We start from the raw sequence: 14,026 nt of genomic DNA, 5'->3' as shown, positions 1-14,026 counted from the left end.
ACTAGAGCTGTTTATTTCTGCAGAGATGGACCCCCGAGCCTTTCATAAGCAAACCCACTGAGCCCAAACCATGCTTTTCATGGATGAGAGCTTCAGAATAAGGGCAGTTTGTCTATACTGCAGAGAGAAACCAGATGTTTCCCTTGAGTCGAAACAAGCAAATGACAATTCAGTCACACTGCAGAACTGCCCAAAAAAAAAAAAAAGAAGTAAATTCCGGAGCACTAGTACGTGTGGGCCAATTTTTTGACCTCCGAACACCTCCAGCTATACTTCTATTTTTCATTGTGCCTGCAGGACATTGATTGCCTTTGCAGGTCTTTAGCAGCAAGCTCCATGCACTAACCCTGGTTAATGTATAACTCTTTAACTCGAACTCTAATCTGACTGTGACAGTGATGAGTTGTAAATTCTACAGCATGTGTACATTTCCTGGGCTTGACAGGAAAACGCCTTTGCAGACCCGGCAGAGTTCATAGGTTTAAAGTTGAAATCTTCATATTCCGTTCAGGTTGTCTGCATTCCCCAAAGCCTAAGAAAAGACTGTTATTTGAAAACAGGCAAAGGGTGGAAGAGTATTATTATAAATTCCACGGGCCACTTCCTGGGGCTTTTGTTTAAATTAGCGGGAACTTTAAAAAGAAAGGCTGAAGTTTAAATGTAACAAGTGTATACCCAACAGAGGCTTTTAAAATAAATACATAAATGGCCCTTCCCTGCTTCTGGTGCCCAATAATGATGAAATAGGCCAACACCCCCGGCAGGGGGGAAATACCTTTTGGGAAAGATAACAGTGCAATTTGCATGTGAGTTTTTTTTTTCAGGGTTTTTTTTTTTAATTAGACAATAGATCAGTTCACCAGCAATTTGTAATAAAGTCAAATTGAGTAGTTTGAAAGAATAAAAGGAACCTTATGGGTCTGAAATAACAAACTTCACATCTGTCAGAGAATTATGGGAAAGTGTTTGGCAAGACCTATTTTAAGACTTGTAAAAGCTAATGCTCTGAATCTTAATGAGGAAAGCCTGGGAAGGGGAATACTTTGCTTACTGAGCTGTATTTGAGATCCTCGGTAAAGACCTTTGCAGTACTTCTGCGGCAGTAATATCAAAAAGACCATCACTGAGCAGATGCAAACTATTATACATAGAATGCATAAGCAACAAGGTCCTGTTGTATAGCACAGGGAACTAGATTCAATACCCTGTAAGAAACCACAGTGGAAAAGAACATGAAAAAGAGTATATATATACATGCAACTGAATCACTTTGCTGTACACCAGAAACTAACACAACATTGTAAATCAACTATACTTCACTAAAATAAAAATTTTTTTAAAGACCATCACTGTAACCCTCATCTTTTAAAAAAGTATAAAGCAGTTTTAGTGTTATCCTAAGTCTGAAGAGAGTTCATACTTTGAAAACAAACGGTACTTGTGTTTAAGAATACAGCGTTTTCCTTTAGCTAATTATTAGCTAAACAACTCCCCATTAATGAACACATGTTCCCTGCACTATCCTACCTTCTCCTGATGAACTCCAACAGAATACAACGCCCTAAAAGAAACACATGTGTGTCCTTAGACCTCAAATTTTAGTCATATTAATTGCAATCCTAAATAATGGTGCAAAGTGGATTCTGAACTAAATTGAAAAAAAGATATCACTCTCAAATGGAAGTGAGATCCTTGAGGTTATTCTGTAACTGGGAAAGGGTGAACAGGGCAGCGCGGAGAACAATCCGAAAAGAACTGGAGAAGAGGAAAGATATCCATTCCGTTTTTTACACCACATATGTACTAAAAAGCTGAAAATAAGAGGGAGTCTCTCCACTTTGCACAGACCTTTGGCTTACAACTTACGGTTCACCATGTGCCCAGATGTCCCCAGCAGGAAAGAAGCATCAGCAATTGTGTTAATTATGCTTCTGTTTGCACTTTCCTTCAAGGCTAATTATCCACTTGCTTCATTTAGCCCTTGATCACAAGTTAGTCTGAGAAAACATTCCTGGTATGAAGACCCCTGGAATTCATCTGGTAAAAATGCAAATCCAACTGCCCTTACTACCTGTGATAAGCAAGGCAGATTCCCCCTCCAGAAGTAAAGTTTTGGTTTGGTAAGGACAAGGATAAAGAAAAATAATTCCTTGACTAATGACTCTTTCCTGACCCAATCCAAATCTTTCAAGTAACAAAACAAAGTTTTGCTGGGTCTGTTACTACTTCAAGACCCTCTCTTCTTCGGCTTTGGTGTTTGCAGTGCCACTGAATGCTATTAATTTGGAAAGACAGCTCTACAATTAAAGTCATAGAACGCATAAAAGTCCAATAAGAACCTCTCAAGTCTCTGATCAGGTTTAAATGTGGATTCCAAGTAGGAGGAGAGGGGATGCTTATTTATCTAAAAGCATCATTCCTACTTGGCTTTCAACAGTTTGTTCATCTCAGAATGAGGGGGCTGGATTGATTTCTTTGGACTCAGAAATGTGTTTTGTCCTACTGTACAGCAAAAGGAACTATGTTCAATATCCTGTAATAAACCAGAATGGAAAAGAATATGAAAAAAAATGCATATATATGTATAACTGAATCATTTTGCTATACACCAGAAACTAACACAACATTGTAAATCAACTACACTTCAATTAAGAAAGAAGTGTTTTAAAATGGACTTAAATCTAGAAGCCCTCCTGTAGCATATGTATTAAGCCTGAACGCCATGGCAATCATTGAGATATTCTATGGGAAAGTGTGAGCCTCAGCTCCAGGCACAGAGTGGAGCCTAGACTTATAGGCTAAGGTTTTACATTCAGACAAGCCGGGGTTCACATCAAGCTCTACCCCTTAACTAGCTACATCATCTCAGACACAATACTTAACCTCTACGAGCCTCAGTTCCCCATAGGTAAAAGCTACCTCCATAAGGCTGTTTAAAATAATTACAGACCAGACCTTGTCCAGCACCTGGCTGGCTTATAGTAGGTAAATCTTTCTTTTTTTCTCTCCTGCTTCCCATTCTGGACAGCGTTTTTCAAACAGTTCCAATGCCACCTTCTCCCTGTAGCATGCCTTGATTACAGATTCCTGGATCACAGAATAAACTTTCCCAGAGTCTCAGGTCTTCACTGGCCAATATGGTTTTTTCTTCTATTTTCCCAGGAAGGGGAGGCTCTGGAAACAAGGCGGAATTGGGAAGAACAAGATGGAGCCAGAACCTGGGGTTCTGTACCCCACACTTCTAGCCATCCCAGCCTGTGACCTTTGGAGAACTCTTTACCAGGAACACTTCATGGGCATGTGATTCCAGTAAAGGCACAGGGCCCTGCACTCAGAAGGGGCCATTACTTGGTTTCATGCTCTGCTGCCGCCATCTTGAATAATTTTTGAACAGGGGCCCCAAGTGTTCATTTTGCATTCAGCACCACCAATCATAAAGCCAGTGCTGCTTTCTTCCAACCTGGAAGACTCAGGATGCAGGTCACCTCTTCTGGGAAGACATCATCAGCTCCTCTCTGATGGGCTCCCGTAACCTCCCATAACCTCTGGCTCATACCTCCATTAACTCACCCACCAATATTTAATGAACCCCTGCTACAATACCACCAGCACTGCCTTTCTTGGGCACAGACCAAATCCCAGCACAGTGCTAAATTTTTCTCATGCAAGAGTTATATTTACGGCAACTCTCTAAGGTAGGCACTATTATCCCCAATTTACTGACAGATTAAGGGATCTGTCCCCACAGCAGGGGGGCAGGCAGAAGCAGGACTCTTGAATCCAGGCAGAGCACAGACGCAGAACCACTACTCTCCTCAACCACCAGGCACTGTGCTCAGAACCAGGAACGTGGTGGTCACGAAAGGGGATATTCTTTATAAGGACCACAACACTCATGCCACTAAAGTATAACTACTAGTTACATTTTGTAATCATCCACTTTACGTGCCTGGATACCTTGCTGGACTATTAATTTCCCGAAGTCCCAGCCCCTCAAGTTTATCTCTGTAATACAGAAACCTATCACAGACTTTGGAAAGTGATGGAGTTTCAAACATCCTTGAAGAATGAATAAAAGGTCATTTCTACATGTAGGCTAATTTTATTATCAATATTCAAATACTTCAAATACTTCTTATTAAACTATGACAATTACATTAAAAACTAATCCACTGATGTGTTGTTTTAGGCACACCTTGAATGATATAAGATGATCTAAACCACTGGAAGCAGCAATTAAAAAAAAAAAGATCATCCATTTTTTTCTCCCAATGGTGAATTTCTTATTTCCAGAGTTTTTAATTCACTTGTTTAAAATCAATTTTTTTCCTCCAAGTTCGAAACTTGTTCAATTCGATTAACATAATGCCTCTACAACTTGGGTAACATCCCAGGATCTGTGCCACCATTGGCATTCTTAAAACGACATAAATTCCTGCATTGTTGTGAATCTCATTTTGAGACCTCGAGCAAACAGGCATTGACGGACAAGCTACAAAGTAACTGGCCTAAAACTGGCCTGTCCTTTTCAAAAATGTCAAGGTCATAACAAAGAAATCCGGAGAACTCCGCCAAGTTAGAGGAGATTAGGGAGAAAGGACAACTAAATGCAAAAGGCAAACCTGTCCTGGCTCCTGGACAAGAAAAAGAAAAAAGCTATAAAAAAAATTTTAGGAACAAACGGCGAATTCTGGGTAAGAAGTATAGATGAGATTAATAGTAATGTAATGATAAATCTCCTGATTTTGTAATTATACTGTGATATGTAAGGAGAACATCCTACGAGGAATTCAACGCTGATGTATTTACAGGTTAAAAGGGAATCGTGTAGGCAACTTAATTCTCCAAGGGCTTAGAGAGAGTGAGGGGAAAGGATGAAAAAGGCAAAAGCTTAACAACTGATGAATCCGGGTGAAGGCGAATAGGAGTTTTCCACATGATTTCTGCAACTATTTTGCTAGTTAGAAGTTATCACCCACTCCCCCAAATATTTAACTATATTAGTACAAGTACTGCTATTATTAAACAGGAAATGATGCAGAATGCAGATAAGTATAATGGCTTATAATCTCTTGATCAAGGACTCGATATTTTGGTTTCCAAACTTTTTTGAACTCCAAAAACAGTGTTGAAAAGTACATTTTAAGATGCCATGGGGTAAAAAGAGAAAACAGTCCTGCGTGGATATACATACACGTATCTGTTTCCCTTTGCTTTTGAACTTACTAAATGAAGATCTTGGTGAAAAGCCTCACTCAAGAAAATATTATTAAATCATCGAATGGTAAGGTAAAAAAAAAAAAAAAGGCTTCTTTCTCTTCCCCTCTCTGAAATCCTCCAGTTTGGGCTTCTTACTTGTGCCCTTCCCCCCACAGTGTATCAGATAACTAACCTCCTCCCCTCCTTCACTTTCCAGGCTGACCGTTTTCTTCGGTGCCTTTTTGGGGCTTTCAAAACAAATGGCCGAGCCAGGGTCTGGGTTAATATTCAGAACTCGGCTAGGTCTTCCCCTACTGTTGGATTGGCATGACAATGGAAACCACGGGCCACAGAAGGAGACCCACAAAGGAAGACAAGTTTTTAATGCTACAGCCATCTGCCAGTTCTCCTCAGGATCTTTTCAAGAACGGAGGGAAGCTAAAGCAGGGGCTGAGAAGGGGGTCGGGTCTGCAGGGGAGGCCAGAAAAATCACTCACAGGAAAAGCAATTGCAATATGAAAAGAACCAAAGAAGGCCTGGAGCCTGGATGGCTGAATGAATGGGATCCCAGGGCCCCTCCTCCTGAGCTCTAAATAGACCCACCGCACCCTCTCGATGGGGCTTTTGTCGGTTGCCAAGCATTTTAAATGTTATCGTCAGAATATGTTATTAAGGGAGTATTTAATATACACAAACCACAAAAAAACAGACTCCGGAGGGGGCTTCTGATTACCCACATGGAAGGCCCAAGCCACCTGCCTCTCCAAAGACTACGCTGGGTTTTCTTTCTTTAGGTAGCAAAACGTCCTAAATACAGTAGTTTAGCAATAAGAAAGCATTTCTATACCAACTCTAAATCCCCTCTCCTCCCAGAGACTTGCAACTTTTTAAGACCACCAACCATGAAAATCTATTTCAATGCATTAAAACAAGACACGTTCATGCCCTCACAGGATTATACTTTTTTTAAAAAATTGGGAGCCTTAAATAAATTTCTCCAACATTTTTCCGAGAAGGAAAATTCTACTCAAACCCCTGAAACCACGGACGTGACTGCTTCCTCAGAAGACTAACGCACTTAACGTAAAGCAGTTCACAACCTGGCTGGCTGCAAGGTCCCTTGGGCATCTATCTTATCTCCTTCCGAATTCTCAATTTCCTGAAGGCAAACCACAGTTTTTATTCCCCTCGGCCACTCCTAAAACATTATTAATCCCTGAATTGGATCAGGAATCTTCGGGAACTTTAAGTAACATTCTCTCAAGTCTGAATACAACCTTACAGGAAATCTAGGTAGAATTTGTAGTTGGAAACAGAAGTCGACATTGGCTGGGTTGTTTTGTGGGTTCTCAACCGTGTGTTTGAGCAGGTTTTAAAAATTCCACCATTTCAAAAATTCAAATTAAAGGTTACCTAGTAATTTCTCTTTGGGTCAGAATTAGTCACTCTTCCGTTTTGAGGATTATAAGATGCCTTCAAAGAAACCTTCACAGATGCAGCTTTTATTATATTAAGTCTGGTGCCTTCTTAAAAACTCACATTGCAAAGCTGTAACATTAGTTTTGTAATGTTGAAAGAGTATCTTTTAAAGCTGCACTGCCTTGGAAACCTGTGTGGGAGGATGTCAAGCCCACAGAATTAAACTCCAGGTTGATGAGGCACAAGTCAGATGACAGGACTGGCTCTAAGAGGGCAGTGGCAGCCCAGGGATGGGGCTGGAGTAACCCCAGGCCCTGGGGCAGACGCTGGCCTCCCTTGTGCCGGCAACGAGTGACTGCCCTGCCACGGGGCACCCACACACCCGCCGGCCCCGGGCCTTGAACTCTGCTCCCTGACTGTCAGCGGCCCATGATTGAGTTGCAACCCTGTGGGCCACCCCCACACACACACCGGGGGCCCTGCTGCAGGAAGTGGACCCACTGGGGCCAGGAGGCTGACCTCTCGCTGTGAGCCGGCTGTAGACCTGCGAGTTGACTTCCTTGTCTCGGACGTAGCATCGGATCTCCTCCACTGCCTCCCGGATGATGGTGACGGCCAGCACAAAGCCCTGCACAGAGACAGAGAGAGGGTGAGCCCTGGTGGAAGCCACCTTCCTCTCCTGGGGCCGGGGACAGAAAAGGCCAGAGGCCACTTGAGGGCATCAGGGCAGGACCTGCTAATTATTCCAAGTGCAGAAGCCCCAGCAAGCCCACTTCTCTGAATCTCATGCGCCAGAAAAACTCTCACTGACACACACGTGTACAGGGACGTCCCCAGTCACCACCACCACAGGGTTCCTAAGAGTGAAAAACACAGAAACCCCAGAACCGTCCGTCCACAGGTGAGGGCTGAGTGATGGTGACCTCTGACGTCTGCAGCTCACTCGCCACGTGCCAGGTGCCGTTCAAAGTGCTTTCCACCCCTTAGTGCAGTTCGTGGCTGAGATCACCACACCACCCGTGAAGAAACTGAGACACACAGGTTGAATAAGCTTGCTCCTAAGTGATAATGCAGGGGATCTAGATCCAGAGTCTTAACTGCCACAATGTTCTGCCTCTGGAGAAACCTGGGTAGGTGGAACCAGTAAGATGGGCCACCAGGACCCAAAGTGAAATGCATCCCTGTTTGTATTGACTTGTCAGTAGGGAAATTAACTTTCCGGAACATAACAATGTAACACTGTTCAAATAAACACCAACAAAGATTCTCCTATACTGCTAAAGATTTTCCACCATCCTCAACTATTGGTTCAAATAAACACCAACAAAGATTCTCCTATACTGCTAAAGATTTTCCACCATCCTCAACTATTGGTTCAAATAAACACCAACAAAGATTCTCCTATACTGCTAAAGATTTTCCACCATCCTCAACTATTGGTTAGATTCCTCTGCAAGGTAAGGGGCTAAGATGGGATGGGGACTTCAGTCTTTCCTGTAATGTTTTAAACTTCTATAAAGAAAACATCTTAAAGTATTAATTGCGTATGTACACACTCATAAAAAGAAAATTTTAAACTGCCTTATCTTCCCAAGTCAGATACCCCAACTCATAAAACCTGGTACAGAGGTTATACTCACAGGTATGTGAGTCACCCATATCTAGAATCTATTTTCATCTGGATTTTTCCTCTTGTATCAATAAAGGCAAGAACCGATATTCATTTTTTCTTACAAAATACACTTGTCACCCCTCCTTTTAAAGTCTTTTTTTTTTTTTAATGCAGAGAGCACAATCGCCCCAAGGTTAGCAATAGTGAATTCTTTGAGGCTTTCATCTTCATACTGTTTATCCCATGCAATATATTAAGTTAGATTCAAAGGACTTCAAATCTCTTATGTAAATTTAGCCAGAGATGTGCTGCTCTGTGAAACTCCTCCAAAGGCCCACACATCTTTACAATCAAAGGATTACTCCTGTTTCCACTCAGATGTAAAGTACACACTGAAGCCAAAGCAAAACTGGTACATTTCAGAAAAAAAACGCATAACCAGACCACATACAGAGGTGAGAGAAAACCCATTCTGGAAAAGCACGGCCGGTTTGCAGAATCCCCACCCCCTCCCCCAGGCTGCTGTTTTGTTCTGGGCCGTAACCCACGTTTTTTGTTGTTTGTTTTTTCAAATGTTCCAGTTTCTATTTCTCTCTGCGTGGGCCTGGCTAAATCCCATTGATGTTAATGGAAAGTGTGTGCTCATCACAAAGACAGGAGGCGCTAACCTCCCAGCTACAAATAAATACCCGCTCCTAAGTCACCGTATCTATGACCCCCAAACACACACACACACACACACACACACACAAATGCGCGCGCGGTCCTCATCAATCCCAGGGGACGTGCCACGTCTTAAGCTAGAAACTGCTTTACAAAGAGCTGCAAATGTAGTCCAGAAATAAATTCCACCCGTCCAACTTCGGAGGTCCTTAAGAGCCACAGGTACTGAGAAAGAGGCTTGAATGGGAGTGGGGGGGGGGCGGTTTCTGAGCTTGTAAGGAAATCAGAGGTGGTGACGGTGAACAGACTTGAAATTCTGAAGGGGCTAAGACTCTTCTATAAAGTTGTATGTCAAAAATAGATTTACTAAAGCAAAATTATGAGAGAAATCAGAAAAGCCGTTCCCTCTGGTTGGGGAGGGGGCTGACTGGAGAGGGGCAAGAGGGAACTTTCCGGGGTGGTGGGATGGTCTTGACCAAGGTGGTGTTGACATGGGTGCTGACCAATGTCAACACACAGTGAACTGAAAACTTAGTATCTGTGCATTTTATGGCATGTAGATCGCCATCTTAATAACAACCAAAAAAACTAGGTTATTTGGTCTTCATACAATTTTATGGATTATTTCAGCAGTCACCTGAGGAATTTCTCCCTCTAACATATTACTATCAAGAAAAAAGTTACCAAAAGCTAAAACGTAATCCACAGAACAATGGCACTAGTACCAGAATTTTATTTATTTATTTTTTTTTCGGTACGCGGGCCTCTCACTGTTGTGGCCTCTCCCGTTGCGGAGCACAGGCTCTGGACGCGCAGGCTCAGCGGCCATGGCTCATGGGCCCAGCCGCTCCGTGGCATGTGGGATCTTCCCAGACCGGCGCACGAACCCGTGTCCCCTGCATTGGCAGGCGGACTCTCAACTACTGCGCCACCAGGGAAGCCCCAGAATTTTTTAATTAAAATGAGAACACTTCCCGAGAATGTTCTATGCGTCAGGAGCTGTTTGAAGCATTTTACTTGCTGTACTTCACTGAACCTCCCAACAAGCCGAGGGAGTAGACGTGATCGCCCCTATTTTATAGGTGAGGAAACTGAGGCTCAGACAAGCTTGTTCCAATTACACAGCTTCTCAGAGAAGTTGCAGCAAGAGCTCAACCATCTGGCCACACCGCCCTCATTTTGAACCACTGAGTTCACGGCTGGGTTTGAAATGAGAGGACTCTGAGGGTGGCTGGAGACATTTCAAAATGTACTTTAGCCAAGAACAGGAAATTGATTCTCTACATAAAAATCTAGGGGATTTAGGGGAAATCAGCTACAGTCTCCTAGAAACAGATGCTACCTAATTTGTCTGACCCCAAACTCCCTTCTCGGCAGCCCCTGGAAAGAGAGGAAGAACTTGTACAAGACAAGTATCCCCTCCTGTCTCTGAACCATCACAGGAAACTTCGGCTATAAAAGGGGTCACAAGCTAGTGAGAAACCTCAGGACTGGGATGTCCCTGGTGGCGCAGTGGTTAAGACTTGGTGCTCCCAATGCCGGGGGCCCAGGTTCAATCCCCGGTCAGGGAACTAGATCCCACACGCGTGCCACACTAAGAGTTCACATGCCACAACTAAGGATCCCATGTGCTGCAACTTAGAGGCCAGCAAGCTGCAACTAAGGAGACTGCCTGCCACAACTAACACCTAGCACAACTAACTAAATAAATAAATAAATAACCTCAAGACTGCCAGAGGCTGCTGGTAACCCACCTGTCTTCTCTCTACAGCCAGAGTCCCAGGGAAACCAGGTGATTCAGCTGCTTACATTGGAAGTCAGGCCTTCTGGCTTCTCCTGGAAATTCTGAGCGTCATTTCAGAGAGGAGACGTGGGCTAGGACTGGGGTCGGGGCCTCTTTTAGAAGGGTGGCAGCCCTCCAGGTCATCCCGGCCCCCATGGTTCACCCCATTGCATTTCCTGAGACCCTGGAGTCAGCATCACTGGTGCTAATGTACAGAATACATACTAGGAACAGAAAAGGGAAAAGTACCTACCATCAAGTTGCGTTCAACATTTTGATCCTCGGTCACCAGCCCCAAGAACCAATGTGGCCTCCCCCTGTGGAGGGAGCAACTCTGTTCTGAATGGTTTCAAACACCCTGAATGCACGTCTGATCTATGTAGCTTCCTATACCTTTCCAACTTCCATAGAGGCACACTGAGGTGACTTAAGACAGAGGTCTCTGCACATAAAGATAAAAAACACTTAAAAGAATAAAAGGCAACCCCCAGCTCCAAAGATAAACACTAGCTTCGGTGAAGAACCTTCCAGACCTCCATGTATTTACCTGCACAAGTGTGCAAAAATACTTCTTGTTGGGGAGAGGGTGATAAAAATGGGAGTATGCTGTCCATGTTATCCTGAAACTTACTTTTTTCACGCAAAGAAAAAGATGAGTCACACCGTGTCGTGTCAACATCACTGGAGTGACTGCATCCTTCCTGACTCCGGGGCAGCATTCCACAGTTTTGCTGGACCAGCGTTCAGGTAACCACCGATGGACATTTGCTTGCTTCCAGCGTCTGAGTAACATACACCATGCTGCAAAGAATATCCTCGTACACACACCCCACACACATCCCAAAGCCTTTTCGGATATTCCAAAGCCCAGTCCTTAGAAAAAGAAAACGGGTGTCCGTCTCTGTGGGGCTTCACATCCACTCCACACCCTAGCATGATCTCAAGCAGGCTCCTTATGCTCCTTTGCCCCATGTTCTTCTTTCTCGAGTGAAGAATCTTTTTTCTCTACCCGTCTGTTTTGCCTCCAGTCCATGGGAATCTCCAGTAACCACTGTGGAAAATTTCGATAGAGCTGATCTCATTTCCAACCCCACTATTTCTCCTGCATAATTCCGTCTTCTCTGAGTCATGCACATGACTCTTGGTTAACAGAATGAAACATTTATGCCCAAGATGGCCAACGTTCCCTCCCCAACACACGTGCCAACGCCAACGCGAACAAGGTTGTAGGGGTGCTAGGAGGTCTGCACCCCAAAAATCGTTCGGACGATGGGTTTATATGACAGGCTGGGCAGATAAATACCTTGAGGGGAGAGAGCACAGACCAGATATCATGCTTGAGATGGTAAAGGCAGGGAGAGGGGGAGACACACAGCTGCCTTCTCGAACACCTTAGGGTCCAATTGCACTTACATAATACATACTTGACTATAATGTTAAGTTCGAGTGTATGTAAAACAGGCACGTGTAAGAAGAGACTGAAAGGAAACAGATGGGCCATCTCAGGAGGTGGCTGCACAGGTAGGGATTTTTGCTGTGCTGCTTCTCCTTCAAATTTTTCTCCAAAAATAATGAGTCCCGGGTGACTTCCCTGGTGGTCCAGTGGTTAAGAATCCGCCCTTCCAATGCAGGGGACATGGATTCGATCCCTGGTTGGGGAACTAAGATCCCGCATGCCGCGGGGCAACTAAGCCCTCGTGCTGCAACGACTGAGCCCGTGCACTCTGCAGCCTGCGCCACAACTAGAGGGAAGCCCACGCGCCGCAACTAGAGAAGCCCGCATGCCGCAATGAAGATCCTGCATGCTGCAACTAAGACCCGATGCAGCCAAATAAATAAATATTTTTTTAAAAAAAGAATAAGTCCCTTTGTAGAGTCCCTTCGTAGTTGATAAAGGAAAAGAAAAAGGAACAGAGGGCGTTTTGCAGGCAGTAAAGCAGCACGATCTGGGGTTTGGGGAGAACCCAACAGACAAGATTTGAGGGGTGGGATCTGGTCATCCCACACTCCCAGTCGAGGGTTCCTGAGCCCAGAAGGCACCAATATGAGGTACCAAGGAAACCCGTACAGCCTCAAGCAGAGCAGAGACTGCAAACCGGCAGCCTGCAGACAGACCACCAAGAGAAGGGGTGTGCTCACTCCACACAGTGCTTTAACATTTTGTAAATGAGTTAGCAACATTTGAAAATCAAGGGAAAGAGATGCTGGAAATTAGAAAAAAAAGATTCGGCACTGTGTATATCTTGTAACCTTTTTTCTAAAAAGGAGCGTTGGGGAGCAGGAAAAGACAAGATTTTTAAATTTATTTTTATTTTTATTTTTATTTTTTTTTTTTGCGGCACGCGGGCCTCTCACTGCTGTGGCCTCTCCCATTGCGGAGCACAGCCTCCAGACGCGCAGGCTCACCGGCCATGGCTCACGGGCCCAGCCGCTCCGCGGCATGTGGGATCCTCCTAGACCTGGGCACAAACCCGTGTCCCCTGCATCGGCAGGCGGACTCTCAACCACTGCGCCACCAGGGAAGCCCAAGATTTTTAAATTTAATGTTGTATGTCAATTATACTTCAATTTTCAAAAATTATGGTAAATGGTAGAAGCCAGTCCAGAAAAAATTTATTCATTGTTTGTAAACTTTGGAAGAAGGAAAAAGAAATGAATGACAGTGTTCTGGGGGTGGAACTGGATAAAAGGGAGATTTTTCATGAGGTACCCTTTTACACGTTTCCTGAATCATGTGACTGTATTACCTTTCAAGTAACTATACTTTAAAAACGTAATCAGTAAAAGGCAGGGTGATAGATGGTATTTTATACACATTGCAGACTAACTTTTCTTAAATAACTGACTTACAGTTTGACTTTATATAGGTATGTAGCAAACCCCTGTGGAACTAAAAAACTAAATAAAATTAGGGTATTTCCAGTAAAACTCTGAAGTTTCTACCTCTTGGGCCTGGCAACTCTGTTTGCAGCTGATGGAACAAAGCAGCATCTTCCACTTTGAGATGGGACAAGAGCCCCCCACTTCTATCAGCCTGGCCTCTGAGTCAGCGACACTCACTGTGTAAAAGCACACACCCTGATGCAGACAGGAATGTCTGTTATCCCAACATCCTACCTCACCCACAAATGACTCAGAGCAGAAAAGAACAATTTCCGCATCCCAAAAGCACCTCCACCGCCTGTGTGGAAGAAATGAACCACCCTCCTTCCCAGGGCTGGAACTGCTGACACGACCTGTCTGATTAACGTAGCACCGATGGCGTGTGGACCCCCGCTCCCGGGGCCCTTGGCATCCACTTCCTCTGCTCCCTAAGTGCCTGTGCACCAAATCCTTACCATCCAAAAGAA

At 44.1% G+C, this 14,026-nt stretch overlaps 1 protein-coding gene across 1 annotated transcript in view; it reads right to left on the bottom strand.

Moving 5' to 3' along the window:
- The window catches only part of ATP9A (ATPase phospholipid transporting 9A (putative)), a 134,627-nt gene that overhangs the window by 88,846 nt on the left and 31,755 nt on the right, over positions 1-14,026 (bottom strand). Inside the window, exon 4 of the mRNA XM_060119944.1 lies at positions 7,138-7,246. Within this exon, the coding sequence (XP_059975927.1) occupies positions 7,138-7,246 (109 nt within the window). The remainder of the gene's footprint in view (positions 1-7,137; positions 7,247-14,026) is intronic.

The sequence above is a fragment of the Mesoplodon densirostris genome, chromosome 16 (assembly GCF_025265405.1).
Source record: "Mesoplodon densirostris isolate mMesDen1 chromosome 16, mMesDen1 primary haplotype, whole genome shotgun sequence".
Taxonomy (NCBI): Eukaryota; Metazoa; Chordata; class Mammalia; order Artiodactyla; family Ziphiidae; genus Mesoplodon; species Mesoplodon densirostris.
Note: the sequence above shows the minus strand (reverse complement) of the source record. Positions and strands in the feature narration are given on the sequence as shown.